We start from the raw sequence: 14,028 nt of genomic DNA, 5'->3' as shown, positions 1-14,028 counted from the left end.
GTTCATGAGACTGTTATGTCTTTTTATGTATAGGTTTCTATGATCAGAGATATTCGAGAGAGGGAGATTCGGATCTATACAGATGCAGGCCGTATTTGTAGACCACTTCTGATTGTAGAAAAACAAAAGCTACTTTTGAAGAAGAGACACATTGATCAATTGAAAGAGAGAGAATATAACAATTACAGGTAAGAACATGCAGTTAGAAAAAAAGTTAGATATAATTCACATGCCCTAAAATTAAGCATTTTAAACTGTGTAGTTCGGTGGTTTTTAGTATAGTCACAAGATTGTGCAACCATTACCACTGTCTAATTCCAGAATATTTTCATTGACCCGGAAAGAAACTCTGTACTCATTAGCAGTCACATTTGCTTTTTCTTAATTTCTGTTATCAAGTAAGAGACTTTTAGGGTTTTATTTAAGCATAAAAGTCTTTGTGACATGGTAAAGACTACCTCTACTACTAATAAGAAATAACCTCTGTGCTTTCACTGCATGGGGCATGGGTTCCATCCCTGGTTGGGGAGTTAGGATCCTGCATGCTGCGTGGTGTGGCCAAAAAAAAGAAAAAGAAATAACCGATGTGATATAAATAATGTATAACATAATATGAACAATGTAATAATAAATTTAATAAAAATCTTTTACAATATATTATTAGTGATATATGAATGTATATATTTTTATTGTTAAAAATTCAAAAAATAGGTGTAATAAAAATATATAAGAGCCCCCAGTTCACACTCTCCTTTTCAAAAGTAAATACTGTTACCAGTTGGGGTATTTGTTCTTCCAGACCTTATTTTTTGTTTTTATATACTCACCCTAGCCCCACAAGTAGGTTCTTTAGATCAGAGCAGAGCAAAACAAACTAACAGTAGTTACAGAGCCATACTTTATGTGTATTGTTCAGTAACTTGTTTCTTTCACTGTTAACAATAATATACTTATTTTGGGACTCTTTCTATGTGAATGCATACAGATACAGGAATACTCCTTATTAAGTAGGAAGCCTAGTTAATTAAAATAGTTCAGGAAGTAAGGAAATTAAATGAATTCTTTTTTAGTTGGCAGGATCTTGTGGCCAGTGGGGTAGTAGAATATATTGATACTCTAGAAGAAGAAACAGTGATGCTCGCAATGACCCCAGATGATTTACAGGAGAAAGAAGTAGCTTATTGTTCCACATATACGCACTGTGAGATTCATCCATCAATGATTCTTGGTGTCTGTGCATCTATTATTCCTTTTCCTGATCATAACCAGGTTGGTAGCAGTTTTTGACTATGCTTTGTGAGGAATTGGGGGAAGCAGAATAAAAATTAGAGATTAGTCTGTAGTTTTTTCTGAAAGAAAAGCCTTTTAGTGTAAAGATGATGAACTACAGCACTTAATATGCTTATTCTTGTGTTTGACTCTTAAGAGCCATAATTGATTATTCCAAATGGTTGTCACTTATCTTTCAGAAAGAATAGGAACTTTACCAACCATATTTCTGATTTATGAAGTACCCTGTAAAGTCTGTTTATTTAGAAGTAATTAAATTTTCACCGATTCTGCTTTTCATTTCTACCTTTAGTCCCCTAGAAACACATACCAGTCTGCTATGGGTAAGCAGGCTATGGGGGTTTATATTACCAACTTTCATGTTCGTATGGATACATTGGCCCATGTTCTCTACTATCCTCAAAAACCACTTGTGACTACACGGTCAATGGAATACCTACGATTTAGAGAGCTGCCAGCAGGTATGTTCAGTTTTGTTCTACATTTTTTAAGATCCTGCCATGCTTAAGACACTTTTGTGGGTTCTTTGGAGGGTTAATAAAATGCATATGACACAGTCTCTATTCTCTTAGAATTTATAATGTGGTGGGAAAACATGAGCACAATTCAATAAAAAGGTAGATATGTGTAAAGTGTTATGATGGAGGTATAGATTCCTTTGGAAGCACAGAGTGAAAGAAATGATTGATTCCTGTTGGAGTCTAGAGCCAATTTCATGGGGGAGGTAGCATTTTGGACTAGAGTAAAGTTGATGAAAGGGTATTTGAATTTGAGAGATGGTTTGAACAAGGTCCTGGGTGCATGAAGGCAACTGTCAGTATTTATGTCAGTTTAGTATGGCCTGAGCGGAAATGCATGGGAGTGATACTTGGTCTCATAGTGTGGAGACAGCAGGTTGAATTTTATTTGGAGAATGAAGAACTATCCAGCCTTTTTGAACAAGGAAGTAATACAGTTACAAATTTATTTTACAGTATAATTCTGGCAGTCACGTAAAGGATAGATTAGAGTCAGATACGGTATTAAGTAGGGAGGTAACTTAGAGGTTCTTGCAGTGGTCCAAGTGAGAAACAGTAAGGTCCTTATTAAGAAATGAAAAAGCGTAAGGGCATGAGACACCTGTTGGAATACACTTGTTAAGATTAACTCTTGATTACTTATTGGATGTAGAATGATGAAGAGAGGGGAGAAAGGGATTGGAAATATCGTTGGTGTTCCTGGCTTGGGTGATCGAGAGAGATAACTATTAATATTGGGAGCATGTTAGAAGAAAGAAGAGGTTTTATTTATTTATTTTTTTAAATCAATTTTTATTGGAGTACAGTTGGTTTACAATGTTGTGTTAGTTTCTGCTGTACAGCAAAGTGAGTCAGTTATACATATATCCACTCTTTTAGATTGAAAGAAGAGGTTTTAGACGTAAGATAATAAGTTCAGTTTTCAACATGCTGATTTTGAGTTGCTGCCAAAACATCTCAGGAATGATCCTCCAACAGTGAGTTGCAAATGGGGTTAGAAAGAAGGTCAAATCAAGAGCTGTGAAGTTTTTGATATATTAATGATAATTATAGATTACTGTGAAATTGCTGAGGGAAAATTCAGAGTGAGAATAAAGTCAGAGACCGTCAGAACTTCAGGCACCAGGCAAAGAAATCCAGAGAGGAGATTTGAGATGTAGCTGATAAGGAGAAGAATCAGGAAGTTGCAGGAAGAGATTCTCAATGAGACTGGACAACGGGTAAAACGGTGCAGAGAAGTCTCAACGGTATTAGTGTTGAATATAAAGGAGACAGCATAGTTCTTTGGCAGAGTTGTTGTCTTACCATATTATTAGCGGAATTTTGGCTTTGACCGTAGATAACATTATTTAGTAAAGTTTGCCTTGTAAATAGTGGCTTTAAATTATTTAATATAATAGGGGATCTAACATTTTGATAGCAAATTCTCACAGGTTAGAATGATTTATTTTCAAAGTCTTCCACAAGGGGTTACTATTGTCTAGAAAAACAAAATCTGTTACATTGTCTACAATGTGCTGGTGTCTTTGGGCTATACTTGCAGTGCTGTGTTTTCTTCAACATTTAGATAATAATTTCTTTATGGCTAGAGAAGAAAAGAAACAGGTGAAGGATTGATTTGAAATAGAATGTTCCTTTGGCACTGATACGAAGTGGTGAGGGCATTGCTGGTAGGGACTACAAGCCTTTCAGTTCTGTTATTGCTTCATGCCTTAATCTTGTTATCTATCTATATTTTAAAAAACTTTATTTTGAGATAATCTCAAGCTTACAGAAAAGTTGTAAGACTGTTACAAAGAACTCCTATATACTATTCATCCAGATTTCCTAGTTCACAGTTTACCACATTTGCCTTATTCTTTCCCTTTCTCTTTCTTCTTGAAGCATTTAAAAGTTAAGTTACAGATCTGAAGCCACATCACTCTTTAATTAATTAATTAATTTATTTATTTATTTTTGGCTGCATTGGGTCTTTGTTACTGTGCGTGGACTTTCTCTAGTTTTGGTGCGCGGGCTTCTCATTGCGGTGGCTTCCCTTGTTGTGGAGCACGGGCCCTTCGCCATGCAGGCTTCAGTAGTTGTGGTACGTGGGCTCAGTAGTTGTGGCACGCGGGCTGTAGAGCGCAGGCTCAGTAATTGTGGTGCACGGGCTTAGCTGCTCCGTGGCATGTGGTATCTTCCTGGACCAGGGCTTGAACCCATGTCCCCTGCATTGGCAGGCGGATTCTTAACCGCTGCACCACCAGGGAAGTCCCACATCACTCTTTAATTCTTCAGTGTATGTTTCCTAAAAAAGACATTCTCCACAGTACAACCATCAACATCAGGGGGTTAACATTGATACCCATCTAGTCAGCAGTCCCCAATTCAGATTTTGCCAGTTGTCCTCATAATGTCCGTTATGGGTCTAGGATCTAATCCAGGATAGTGCATGTGTCTTTAGTCTCTTTAATCTGGAACAGTTCTTTAGTTTTTCCTTGTCTCTATGACCTCCACGTTTTTGAAGAGTCCAGTCAAGTTACTTTATACATTGTCTCTCAATTTGGGTTTGACTATTGTTTCCCCAAGATTTATATTCAGTTTATGAAGTTTTTGGCAGTACTAGCATAGAAGCAGTGCTGTATTCTTAGGGCATGATATCAGGGAGCACATGCTGTCTCTGTCCCATTATTAGTGATTTTAACTTTTATCATGTAATTAAGATGGTGTATGTCAGGTTTCTCCACTTTTTATTAATTATAATTATTTTGTACTTATTAGGTAAGTAATAAGTCTTTGTGAGAAGGTACTTTGAGATGATGTGAATAGCTATTCCTTGTCACACTTTCAGTCATTAGTTTAGCAGGTGATTATTGCCAAATGGTGATTTTCTAATTTTATCATTCCTCCCTGTTTGATGCTGAAGTTGTCCCAGATTTTCCAGTGGGAGTATCTTCAAGATGACTCCTGATAGGTCCTCATTGTTCTTCAAGCACTTCCTTACATTTTGCCTCATCTTGTGCTTTTCTTCCCCTAAACTTGTTCTTGGCCATTTCTCCTTTTAGGATAAAAGAATAGTGTGTAGAAACCAAAATCTGGGTGCTAGGTGTGCTCCTTGCTATTATAATGTCATCATTTCTAGGTCCTCTCGGCTGTTGGAACTAGGAAAATACATGTATGCATATACCCGTCCCCACCTTTATCTATTTTTATATCTCTATATACTAAAGAACCATGAGTTCATATCAATACCATGTATCCCATCCCAGTACAACACCATAGTGTTTATTTTAGAATTCCATTCTCTGACAGTGAGAAACCTGGCTCCCATTGTCCTCAGTATATTTAGTTATTTGCTCAATCTATTGATGTAACCAATCTCCTGACCATGTGGCTGAATTATTAGCTCTGGCCCTGCCTAACCTGCCAGCTGCATTGGCCAAATTCTGAGCCCTAAGGGGAAGGGGCTAATAGGGTTATCTTAAGGAATGTCTTTGGATTAGTATCATTCCTATTTCTATAGAGTACTGTTTCTTTGGTTGACATCTTCTGGGAGCAAAGATCCTTGTGACAAAAGTTCACCTTGACTTAAAGTGGGTCAAGATACTTAGGGGCTTCCCTGATGGCGCAGTGGTTGAGAATCTGCCTGCCAATGCAGGGGACACGGGTTCGAGCCCTGGTCTGGGAAGATCCCACATGCCGCGGAGCAACTGGGCCCGTGAGCCACAATTACTGAGCCTGCACGTCTGGAGCCTGTGCTCTGCAACAAGAGAGGCCACGATAGTGAGAGGCCCGCGCACCGCGATGAAGAGTGGCCCCCACTCGCCACAACTGGAGAAAGCCCTCGCACAGAAACGAAGACCCAACTCAGCCATAGATAAATAAATAAATAAAATAAATTAAAAAAAAAAAAGTTACTTAGAGCCTCCTTACTGCTGAGCTGAGGTTTGAAGTAGGTGGGGACAGAATGGCTGAAAGGGTTTGAGCCTGGCTGACAGGTGGGTTGTAATCCTAGATTTCACATGTTTATAGTCTTTGAGATCACAGATACTTTTTTGAAGTTACTAATATTTATTGAGCAGTTTGTGTGAACCACCACCCAAGGCACCTTACACATTATTTCTAAGCATGATAAAAGCTTTGTGATGTTTTTTCACCTACAAAATGAGAATAATAATAGTACCTGCCTCATAAAGCTTTTGTGATGATTAAATGGTTAAATCCACTTAAAACTCATAGCTTAGTGCCTAGCAGTTAATAAGGGAGAAATAAATGTTAGCTGATTAGTGATAGTGGTGGTTGTATCATCTCTGTTTTACAGATGTGGCGACAGGATCAGAAAGGTTATTTGCCCAAAGTTATACAACTTAATTTGCAAATCCAGAATGTAAACTCTGGTCCTTTTTTTTCCCTTTTAGACCAGATGTACGCCTTCCCCCCATTTCACTTTCTTGTGCTGTTTTCTCTTCACTACATTGCTTCTTGATTTGGGGCTTTTAAGCTAAGAAGAAAATATTAGACATATAATTCAGAAGTTTACTGTTTTTAGCTAAATTTAGCTGATCTTTCAGACTTGCCCAGATACCTTGGATAAAGGTTGTACGATGGAGGGGGTTGCCTCCTGGGCTGTAGTTGATATAGCAAGTGTGGGCGATCCAGGGATTGTCACATGAGAGGAGGAAAGCCCCACAAGGGCCAAGACAGTTGAGCACCTATAGGCTGTCACCTGGAGAAGAGGGAGGGCATAGGTAGCACTGCACAGAAACATGAGGACATGCTAGGGAAGTCTTGCCCATTCCATGTATCACAGATGTCACATATGTCTTGCTCCTGGCTCCCTAGTAGTAGGATCATATCACATCTCCCCAGACCCTGGGATTTCTGCAAATTCCCGACTCTTTTCAGATCCTGCCCTGCCGTCAGGATCCTGCATCTTTTTTTTTTTTTTTTTTTTTTTTTTTTTTTTTTTTAATGAGGATCTTGAATCAGATGCGTATGTTTTGATTGATTGATTGATTGATTTTGGCTGTGTTGGGTCTTCGTTTCTGTGCGAGGGCTTTCTCCAGTTGTGGCAAGCGGGGGCCACTCTTCATTGCGATGCGCGGGCCTCTCTCGTTGCGGAGCACAGGCTCCAGACGCGCAGGCTCAGCAGTTGTGGCTCACGGGCCCAGCCGCTCTGCGGCATGTGGGATCTTCCCAGGCCAGGGCTCGAACCCGTGTCCCCTGCATTAGCAGGCAGATTCTCAACCACTGCGCCACCAGGGAAGCCCAGGATCCTGCATCTTTATGTACTTTTTCTGCGCTATGCAGCTTGACTGTGTGAAAATTAAAATTCTTCTAGTTTTCTCAGACAATCCACACAAAAGAGTGGCGACTAGTGTAGATATTACTAAAGATTTCTTAGAGGAAATCGTTTAGATTTCAGGAGTTTTCATTGCACACCTGAGGAGAGACTATTTGACTTTTCTGATCTCTGAAAACTCTTCTTGGCTCCCTGCTATTGGGTGCTTTATCTCTGGTCCTTTCCAGGAAGGACTCAGCTTCCTTGACACTGCCTTTCCCTTGGAGGATTTCTTACTCCCCTTCCTCTCCCAGCAGAGCATTTTAGTTTTTCCTGCTCCAAATACAGATACACAAACCCATCAGGGTGCCCAGAACAACAGATGCCCTCTTGTAACTATGATCCTTCTTTAGAGAGCATTCAAGGTTATATTTAGCACAAAGTGTTTCGTGTTATCTGTACAACAGAGCTTGCAGTCTCAGATTCCTACAGGCTTAGGCAAGATTGGTGAGTAGGTGGAGTTGAAGAGAGGTTTGCCTTTTTGCTGGGGTTAGCCCTATTCAGCATCTGCTGTGGTTGTGATGTGTACGTGCAGACCCAGTGATGCCAGATCTGATTTTTCAAGAAAAGCTTGAAATCTAAGCTTTAGTGTGAATTTATTTTTTAAAATGTTATGGTCAGTGCATTTAAAATAGCTAGTGGAAAGCTTTCTGTGGCACAGCGGGCCATAGAAATGTACTTGTTAAGGAGGAGCAAATGTGGTAGTTAGGGAGGAGGGCCTGCTTTTTGTGTGTATCTCTTTCTACAAATCCATTCCTACCTTGGGTTGGGAATTACTGAGAATCAGAGACTTGGAGGAGTGTGTCTTTAGTGACCCAGACCCAGACCAGCAGTGCTGCCACCCCTTACCTGCACTCCACTTATGGAAACTTTTGCATCCCTGCTGTACACATAAAAGTGTAAATGAATGGTGTGTCTCCTCTTGAAGGGTGGGTTGTGTTTTGAAAGTTGAATTTAGCTTTAAGGAAGCAAATATAAACAGTTTATTCAGAACTTAGATAACCAAAACATTCAGTCATCCAGATTTTGGTTCCTTTGTATTCTGTAGTCATAGTTTTTACTCCACATTTGAAATACTTAGATCAAGATATTATGTTACTGTAGCTTTAGAGTTGAGTGTTTCAATTTTTGGAAAATCTGATGATTCACGTATGTATGAATTGTTCATTGAAACCCCACTCGGACTTCCCTGGTGGTCCAGTGGTAAAGAAACCGCCCTACAGTGCAGGGGACTCGGGGTCGATCCCTGGTCAGGGAACTAAGATGCCATATGCCGCGGGGCAACTAAGCCTGCGTGCCATGTCTACTGAGCTCGCACGCCTCAACTAGAGCCCACGTGCTGCAAAACTACAGAGCCCACGCGTTCTGGAGCCTGTGCGCCACAACTGCAGAGCCCATGCGCCCTGGAGCCTGTGCACCACAACTAGAGAAGAGAAAACCTGCACGCCACAACTAGAGAAGCCCGCGTGCCTTAACGGAAGATCCCGCATGCTGCAACTAAGACCTGATGCAGCCAAAAATAAAATAAAATAAAAAAATAATAAATAAATCTTAAAAAAAAAGAAACCCCACTCACATTCAACGATCATTTCTTATATTGCAATCTACTAGTTTATAGAGTTTTCAACTTTTTTCTTCTTTAATACTTGTTACTTTATTTAAATATAATTTTAATTTTATAGTTGATTTACAATATTGTGTTAGTTTCAGGGGTACAGCAAAGTGATTCAGTTATACATATATACATATCCGTTCTTTTTTAGATTCTTTTCCCATATAGGTTATTACAGAATATTGAGTAGAGTTCCCTTGTTGATCCCAAACTCCTAATTTATCCCTCCCCCCCAACCCTTCCCCTTTGGTAACCATAAGTAAGTTTTTGAAGTCTGTGAATCTGTTTCTGATTTGTAAAAAAGTTCATTTGTATCATTTTTTTAGATTCCACATATATTCCAAATATCATATGATACGTGTCTTCCTCTTTCTTACTTCACTTAGTATGATAATCTCTAGGTCCATCCATGTTGCTGCAAATGGCATTATTTCATTCTTTTTTATGGCCGAGTAATATTCCATTGTATATATGTACCACATCTTCTTCATCCATTCCTCTGTCAATGGACATTTAGGTTGCATCCATGCCTGGCTATTGTAAATAGTGCTGCAATGAACGTTGGGGTGCATGTGTCTTTTCGAATTATGGTTTTCTCTGGGTGTATGCCCAGTAGTGGGGTTGCTGGGTCATATGGTAGTTCTGTTTTTCATTTTTTAAGGAATCTCCATATTGTTCTCCACAGTGGCTGTATCAATTTACATTCCCACCAACAATGCATGAGGGTTCCCTTTCCTCCATGCCCTCTTCAGCATTTGTTGTTTGTAGATTTTTTGATGATGGCCATTCTGATCAGTGTGAGGTGATACCTCATTGTAGTTTTAATTTGCATTTCTCTGATAATAAGTGATGTTGAGCATCTTTTCATGTGTTTTTTGGCCATCTGTATGTCCTCTTTGGAGAAATGTCTGTTTAGATCTTCTGCCCATTTTTTGATTGGGTTGTTTGTTTTTTGATGTTGAGCTGCATGAGCTGTTTGTATATTTTGGAAATTTATCCCTTGTCAGTCACTTGGTTTGCAAACATTTTCTCTCATTCTGTGGATTGTCTTTTCATTTTGCTTATGGTTTTCTTTTCTGTGCAAAAGCTTTAAAGTTTAATTACATCCCATTTATTTGTTTTTATTTCCATTGCTCTAGGAGGTGGATCCAAAAAGATATTGCTTCAATTTATGTCAGAGTGTTCTGCCTATGTTTTCCTCTAAGAGTTTTGTAGTTTCTGGCCTTACATTTAGGTCTTTAATCCATTCTGAGTTTATTTTTGTGTATGGTGTTAGAGAATGTTCTAATTTCATTGTTTTACATATAGCTGTCCAGTTTTCCCAGCACCACTTATTGAAGAGACTGTCTTTTCTCCACTGTATATTCTTGCCTCCTTCGTAGATTAATTGACCATAGGTGCATGGGTTTATTTCTGGGCTTTCTATCCTGTTCCATTAATCTATATTTCTGTTTTTGTGCCAGTACCATATTGTCTTGATTACTATAGCTTTGTAGTGTAGTCTGAAGCCAGGGAGCCTGATTCCTCCAGCTCTGTTTTTCTTTCTCAGGATTGCTCTGGGGTCTTTTGAATTTCCATTACAAATTTAAAAATTTTTCGTTCTAGTTCTGTGAAAAATGCCATTGGTAATTTGATAGGGATTGCATTGAATCTGTAGATTGCCTTGGGTGGTATAGTCATTTTGATAATATTGATTCTTCCAGTCCAAGAACATGGTATATCTTTCCATCTGTTTGTGTCATTTTTGATTTCTTTCATCAGTGTCATATAGTTTTCAGACTACAGGTCTTTTGCCTCCTTAGGTAGGTTTATTCCTAGGTATCTTATTCTTTTTGATGTGATGGTTATTGGGGTTGTTTCCTTAATTTCTCTTTCTGATCTTTTGTTGTTAGTGTATAGAAAAGAGATTTCTGTGTATTGATTTTGTATCCTGCAACTATACTGAATTCATTCATGAGCTGTAGTAGTTTTCTGGTAGCATCTTCAGGATTTTCTGTGTATAGTATCATGTCATCTGCAAACAGTGACAGCTTTACTTCTTTTCCGATTTGGATTCCTTTTCTTTCTTTTTCTTTTCTGATTGCCAATGGCTAGGACTTCCAGAACTATGTTGAATAAAAGTGGTGAGAGTGGACATCCTTGTCTTGTTCCTGATCTTAGAGGAAATGCTTTCAGCTTTTTACTGTTGAGTACGACGCGAGCTGTGGTTTTGTCATATATGACCTTTATTATGTTGAGGTAGGTTCTCTCTATGCCCACTTTCTGGAGATTTTTTGTCATAAATGGGTGTTGAATTTTGTCAGAAGCTTTTTCTGCATCTATCGAGTTGACCCTATGGTTTTTATTCTTCAGTTTGTTAATGTGGTGTATCACACTGATTGATTTGCGGATATTGAAAAATCTTTGCATCCCTGGGATAAATACCATTTGATCATGGTGTGTGATCCTTTTTTTGTGGTATCTTTGTCTGGTTTTGGTATCAGGGTGATAGTGGCCTCATAGAATGAGTTTAGGAATGTTCTTTCCTCTGCAATTTTTTGAATAGTTTCAGAAGGATAGGTGTTAATTCTCTCAATGTTTGATAGAATTTGCCCGTGAAGCCATCTGGTCCTGGACTTTTGTTCGAAGTTTTTAAATCACAGTTTCAATTTCAGTACTTGTGATTGGTCTGTTCATATTTTCTGTTCCTTCCTGGTTCAGTCTTGGGAGATTGTACTTTTCCAAGAATTTGTCCATTTCTTCTAGGTTGTCCATTTTATTGGCATATAGTTGTTTGTAGTAGTCTCTTATGATCCTTTGTATTTCTGTGGTGTCAGTTGTAACTTCTATTTCATTTCTGATTTTGTTGATTTGAGCCCTCTCCCTTTTTTTCTTGATGAGTGTAGCTAAAGGTTTATCAATTTTGTTTATCAATACTTGATACTCTAAATCTTTATGGTCTCATCAAAGATAGTTTTGGCAGCAGCAACTAAATAAGATTGTTTATATTAAAAACTTGCTTATATCAGACATTTAGCCATCAGAGTAGTTGTCTCACAGATTGCTATTCCAGGAGGAGTAGACTTTGACAGTTACCGTGGTGAAAACATTTGAGGCAGATATGATTAAATAAAATTGATTTAAAAGAAAGGGGTAATTTTTCTTTGTTTCTCATATGGTGCTTTAATGTTTTCTCTTAAATGCACTGCAGGTATCAACTCAATTGTGGCTATTGCATCATACACTGGATATAATCAAGAAGACTCTGTCATCATGAATCGTTCAGCTGTAGACCGAGGCTTTTTCAGGTCAGCTATTTATAAAAGTTGTCAAAATACACATATGGTGGAAATATTAATATTTTATTTTTAAAAAGTTCTTTAAAAATAGGTGCGAATTGTGTGTTTCCAAACTTTTGGGGGTTTTGAATGTCAGTCCGGAAGAAATTTTGATCTGACAGCAGAGAAATTTTTCTGTTGGGTTATTTAATCTTCTGCCTCCATTCATGAAACTTTGTGGATATCTGCCAGGCACATGTTGTTGTATGGTTTCCTATATAGGGGTTAGTGTGGTAAAATCAGTGCCCTACTCCAGAAAGCAGAAGACCTGCATGATGGTCACGAACAACTGAAGACACTGCTTCTTGTATCTGAGGATTTTCAGTTGCTAATATTTTGAGCCCCCCTTTATTTGTAAGCAAATAAATGTTTGTGTTTAGATAATATAGAAATGTCTAAAGTAAAAATAAACCTAGAGTTTTAGGACCCATGAATATTGGGTTGGCTAAAAAGTTCGTTTGGGTTTTTCTGTAAGATGTTATGGAAAAACCCGAATGAACTTTTTGGCCAACCCAATAACTGCTGTTAAAATTATAGTATATTTTCTTTTTCAATCTTATTTTCTATTATTCTTCAGTTTGATTATTTTATTGTCAAACATTAATCTCAAATCCATGTTATGTGAAAGTTGGTTAAAAAACTGGGAGTTAAGAAGAGAGGATGGATTTTTTTTTTCTGTATAGTTTTCAGAGGGTAGGCACTAAGACCAGAGGTGTACGTTATAGCTTAATATCATAAACTTCTCACTAGAAATATTGGGACAGATCCTGGGTGACCATGTCTGAGGGTTATTATGGGAGGGATTCTTATTTTGGGTAGGAGGTTGGACTCAGTGACATTAGTCCTTCCTGGTCTCACATATAATTCCAGCTGTGTTAAGGTTATGGGTCAAATGCTACATGTGTGGCCTGTGTAATAGCTCTTTAAGACTTAACTTTGACCCTTAATATAGTTAACTCTTGTCCCAGATTCATGGTTTAAATTACCATGGTTTTAAATTACCACATGTCAATTAAGTAAAATTTATTGGTATGTTCTAAGCCCTATTATTAAAGGAAAATAGAAGTTAACTTTAGAACCATGTGTTTTTAGGTCTGTTTTCTATCGATCATACAAAGAACAGGAGTCTAAAAAAGGGTTTGATCAAGAAGAAGTTTTTGAGAAGCCTACACGTGAAACTTGCCAGGGTAAGCAATACTGACATTGAAATTATGGAATTCAAAGTTAGCTTACCATGGTTTTCCTGGTTAATTTTTTGGGGTTTGCCCGCCCACCTTTCTTTTTGCCATGTGGGAGTATGTTTTCTTATTATTCTTAGAGCTTCTATTAAGGAAATAGGTATATTTGCCAGAAGTCTTTGCACCTAGGAGTGGGCTTGCTATAGTCCTTCCATTCTGCTAGGTCTTGCATTGAGGAGGGGATTTAGAAAATCAGAGAGGTCATGTAATTTCATGGGACACACCTCAGCCCCATTCTCACTTGTACTGTGTCCTGTCCCTCAGTTTATCTATTTGCATGGGAACTTGCTCTCCTCTTCACATTGTGGTGTGACCATAGTGTTTGTCTAGCCACAATATTTGTATGTATTTAACAAATAACTAATGAGAGGATACCTAGAACTTTGTTTCTTCTGGAAAACTCAAAATTTATTTTCTAGTTATTATTTTCACAGACACTTAAAAGCTGTATAAAGTGGGATGGATGGGATATCTCAGGGAAAAGGGTTATCTCTCCTACAGTTTTGGCTTTTAATAGTATTGCATGAAGTAAAATTTTTTTTTTCCTTAGGTATCTTCCTATTACTCCATTTCCTGTGGGTGGTTCTCTGTGGTAGTTAATTGATGTTCAGTGGAGTTAAGATTATAGAAGATTAAATTCAAACTTTCTGTTGGAGGTTGTACGTAGAGGACATAGATACTCTTCCTTATGCAATATAGAGATCAGAAGATGGCAACACACTTATCCAAAGTC

General features: G+C 38.1%; 1 protein-coding gene across 2 annotated transcripts in view; it reads left to right on the top strand.

The window, feature by feature from the left end:
* Window positions 1–14,028, top strand: part of POLR2B (RNA polymerase II subunit B) — a 46,248-nt gene that overhangs the window by 25,980 nt on the left and 6,240 nt on the right. For both annotated transcript variants that reach the window (XM_007165273.3, XM_028165416.2), the window contains 5 exons: window positions 34–188; window positions 1,071–1,269; window positions 1,583–1,751; window positions 11,931–12,027; window positions 13,150–13,244. In XM_007165273.3, the coding sequence (XP_007165335.1) occupies window positions 34–188; window positions 1,071–1,269; window positions 1,583–1,751; window positions 11,931–12,027; window positions 13,150–13,244 (715 nt within the window). The remainder of the gene's footprint in view (window positions 1–33; window positions 189–1,070; window positions 1,270–1,582; window positions 1,752–11,930; window positions 12,028–13,149; window positions 13,245–14,028) is intronic.

Source organism: Balaenoptera acutorostrata, chromosome 5 (assembly GCF_949987535.1).
Source record: "Balaenoptera acutorostrata chromosome 5, mBalAcu1.1, whole genome shotgun sequence".
NCBI lineage: Eukaryota > Metazoa > Chordata > Mammalia > Artiodactyla > Balaenopteridae > Balaenoptera > Balaenoptera acutorostrata.
The sequence above is the reverse complement of the archived record's forward strand: the minus strand, read 5'-3'. Positions and strand labels throughout refer to the sequence as shown.